At 50.2% G+C, this 2,612-nt stretch overlaps 1 protein-coding gene across 1 annotated transcript in view; it reads right to left on the minus strand.

The window, feature by feature from the left end:
- Positions 1-2,612, minus strand: part of HIPK1 (homeodomain interacting protein kinase 1) — a 21,322-nt gene that overhangs the window by 960 nt on the left and 17,750 nt on the right. The window contains exons 12-15 of the mRNA XM_010146123.1: positions 2,443-2,612; positions 1,677-1,886; positions 1,168-1,406; positions 647-783 (exon numbers count right to left, since the gene is read on the minus strand). The exon at positions 2,443-2,612 is cut by the window's right edge and continues 12 nt beyond it. Coding sequence (XP_010144425.1) covers positions 647-783; positions 1,168-1,406; positions 1,677-1,886; positions 2,443-2,612 — 756 coding nt within the window. The remainder of the gene's footprint in view (positions 1-646; positions 784-1,167; positions 1,407-1,676; positions 1,887-2,442) is intronic.

Below are 2,612 nucleotides of genomic sequence, written 5' to 3' on the forward strand. Positions count from 1 at the left end.
TAAGAGTGGCTCGGCACACATCTATTCATCTGCACCTCAGAGAGAGCAGCAGTGGGACCGCGCCATTTTAGTGCCACAAACCCTGTCTTGTCCCCATGCCAGAAACAAACTGGAGATGTAACACTTCCTCTATTCTGAAAGGCTCCTGCAACTTGACTCAAAGATCAAGAGTAGTGACACACACTGAAGTGAAGCCAATCTCTAAAAGACTCAAGGAGAGGCAGGTGCTAATTGTTAGTTTGAGACAAAGTCCAGCTTTAATGTCCTGGTTGGGCCTTTGCGAGACCTAGGAAGGTAAAGAACAAAAGAGCCTCCTCATAGCTGGATCCTGGTGCCTCTCTCCCACTCAATGGCAAGAACAACGCACTGCAAGGCAAGTGTGAATAGGAGCACAAAGAAAGAATATGGACATAACCAGGCTTCCTTTTCCTGCCCTCTAGTACAGAACAAATCCTCTCCCTCGAGAAACTTCACCTGTGCTCCCTTCAGAGTTTACCCTACCCTGCCCAGTCACAGCAGAGTCACCTTCAAAGGATCACTGAGGTCACTGCTATCAGTCCTCTTGCACTCAAGCCATTCTCCCTGCCAGACACTGTGGTATTTCTGAAGCTCCATGTTCAGAGGTTAGCAAACACACAGCACTTACCTGGCTGAGGTTGAGAGGCTGCACACCATTCGTCACCACGCGATGCGAGCGGTACCCAGTAGGTGTTATACAGCATCCTGATGACTGCCCGCTCACAGAGGCCACTGGCTTGGTCTTACTGGTGCTGCTCAGGATGCCTGAAAGATTTTAAAAGCTTAGCACGTTCTTCCCTCTCACACGCCATGCACTGCAATAACCAGCTTAGGTATTCAAAGAATGCACAGGGACTATTTCGGTAAGAGAGCCTTTTCTTCAGTTACAATGTAGACTCTGACTGTACGAGAATTCTCGGGAATTCTTACAGATCTTTCTAAATGCAGCCAAACAGGGAAGGTAAAGCTATCAGTGAAACTGGTAACAGACCAAGGCTTGTGCTCTCAGAACCGCAGCTGGAAAACCAAAGCTGCTGAAGACCCAATGCAGATAGTGCAAAACTGTGAGGACAAGGTTGTCAGGGATCAGGTGGCATCTAAGCCTTGGCAAAAACTGCTAAGCACAGCAAGCTATGAGCACATACCCACCTGAAGCTTGGGTAGCTACGACGCAGTCATTGAGCTGTGTCTTCAATGGCGGCACAATAATAGTCCGAGAGCTGGAGCTGTCGGCCGCTCCTCTGCTCGGCAGCTCCAGGGCACCGCCTGTACTCCTGAGAGAGGACAGTGGGTCTGTGGCATAGGGGCTGTTCAGGGAAGAGTCGGAATCAGGGGAGTCGTTAACAGTAACATAGCTGATGACATTGGATCTCTGCTTCATACCCAAACTGCAGGGGAAAAAAAACAAAAACACAAATGGGAAACATCCTGGCTTTCCCCACAAGACACAGGTCTCCATCTGGGACCTCATACTCTTCCTCCCTGTCAGATGAGATTCTGATTAACTAGAGACATAAACAGACAGCAGACATGATGCAGAATTTTCTGTCTCGTGCAGTGCTTCCTAGCTGAGCTGGGGCTTTGCATGTGGAGCTCTCCTTGATACTTGGGCTGAGCTCAGGGCAAGTCAGTGCTGGCTGCCTAAATGAACTTCCTACCTGGCAGGTTTGTATTTGCTGTCCTCTTCCTCATCAGTGTCGCTGCGAATGGTGATGACACTGACAGGTGGGCTTGGAGTGTCTGGGATCACAATGGGCTGGTGCTGCTCCTGCACGGGGACAAGCACGTTGGAAGAAGAGGAGGTGGAGCGCAGAGGACTGCTCCCAATGAGCGAGTACACCTGGGAGGGCACGGTCTCCAGAGTTGAGCTGGGCCTGAAGGAAAACCAAAGCAGCATTCAGCTCTGCGTCAGCAGGGTGGGACAAACCAGCACCAGGTTTAAGAACAGTGCTGGAGCAGCAGGCTGGAGCACACATACAGCAAGAAACGTCTCAAATACACAAAGAGAAGCTCAGAGCAGACACTCATACAAGGGAGTGCCATAGAACACACCCCAGAAGGCAGGTAGTGATGCTCTGAACTGGACTGATTCGCCTGACCACTGCCAGAAACCTGCTGCCCCTTGTTTGGCAGAGGTCAGTTCTGTCACTTGTACTGCTACAGCACCAACATGCCCCGTACGTGTAAACCCCCCTCTGACCAGTACAGTAAAGTACTTGGTCAGCCATGGTCCTCGCAGTCTGATTGAAATTAATTTTACTTACATATCAGTGACTACAGTACAGAGGCTTATTCTAAGGTATTTTTAAAAGGAACTGTGGCACACTGGAATTCAAGCAGACAACGCCTCTGTGATCAGAAGACCGGTTTTTCACACCAAAAAGGCAACCTCCACAAGCACAGGACTGGGAAAGGAAGCCTTACTTGGCTGCGCTTGGCGCTGGCTGCTTGTTCTTCTTTGCTGGAACATTGCTGCTTTGCTGCTGTCTGACGACGTGAGCAACTCCAACGTTCAGAGGCTGTGCCGTCGCTAACGTCACATGGTTGGTCAGTAGCGATGGCTGCTGCATGAGAGTGCTGTACTGATTTCCATG

This window comes from Buceros rhinoceros, unplaced genomic scaffold (assembly GCF_000710305.1).
Source record: "Buceros rhinoceros silvestris isolate BGI_N320 unplaced genomic scaffold, ASM71030v1 scaffold37330, whole genome shotgun sequence".
Taxonomy (NCBI): Eukaryota; Metazoa; Chordata; class Aves; order Bucerotiformes; family Bucerotidae; genus Buceros; species Buceros rhinoceros.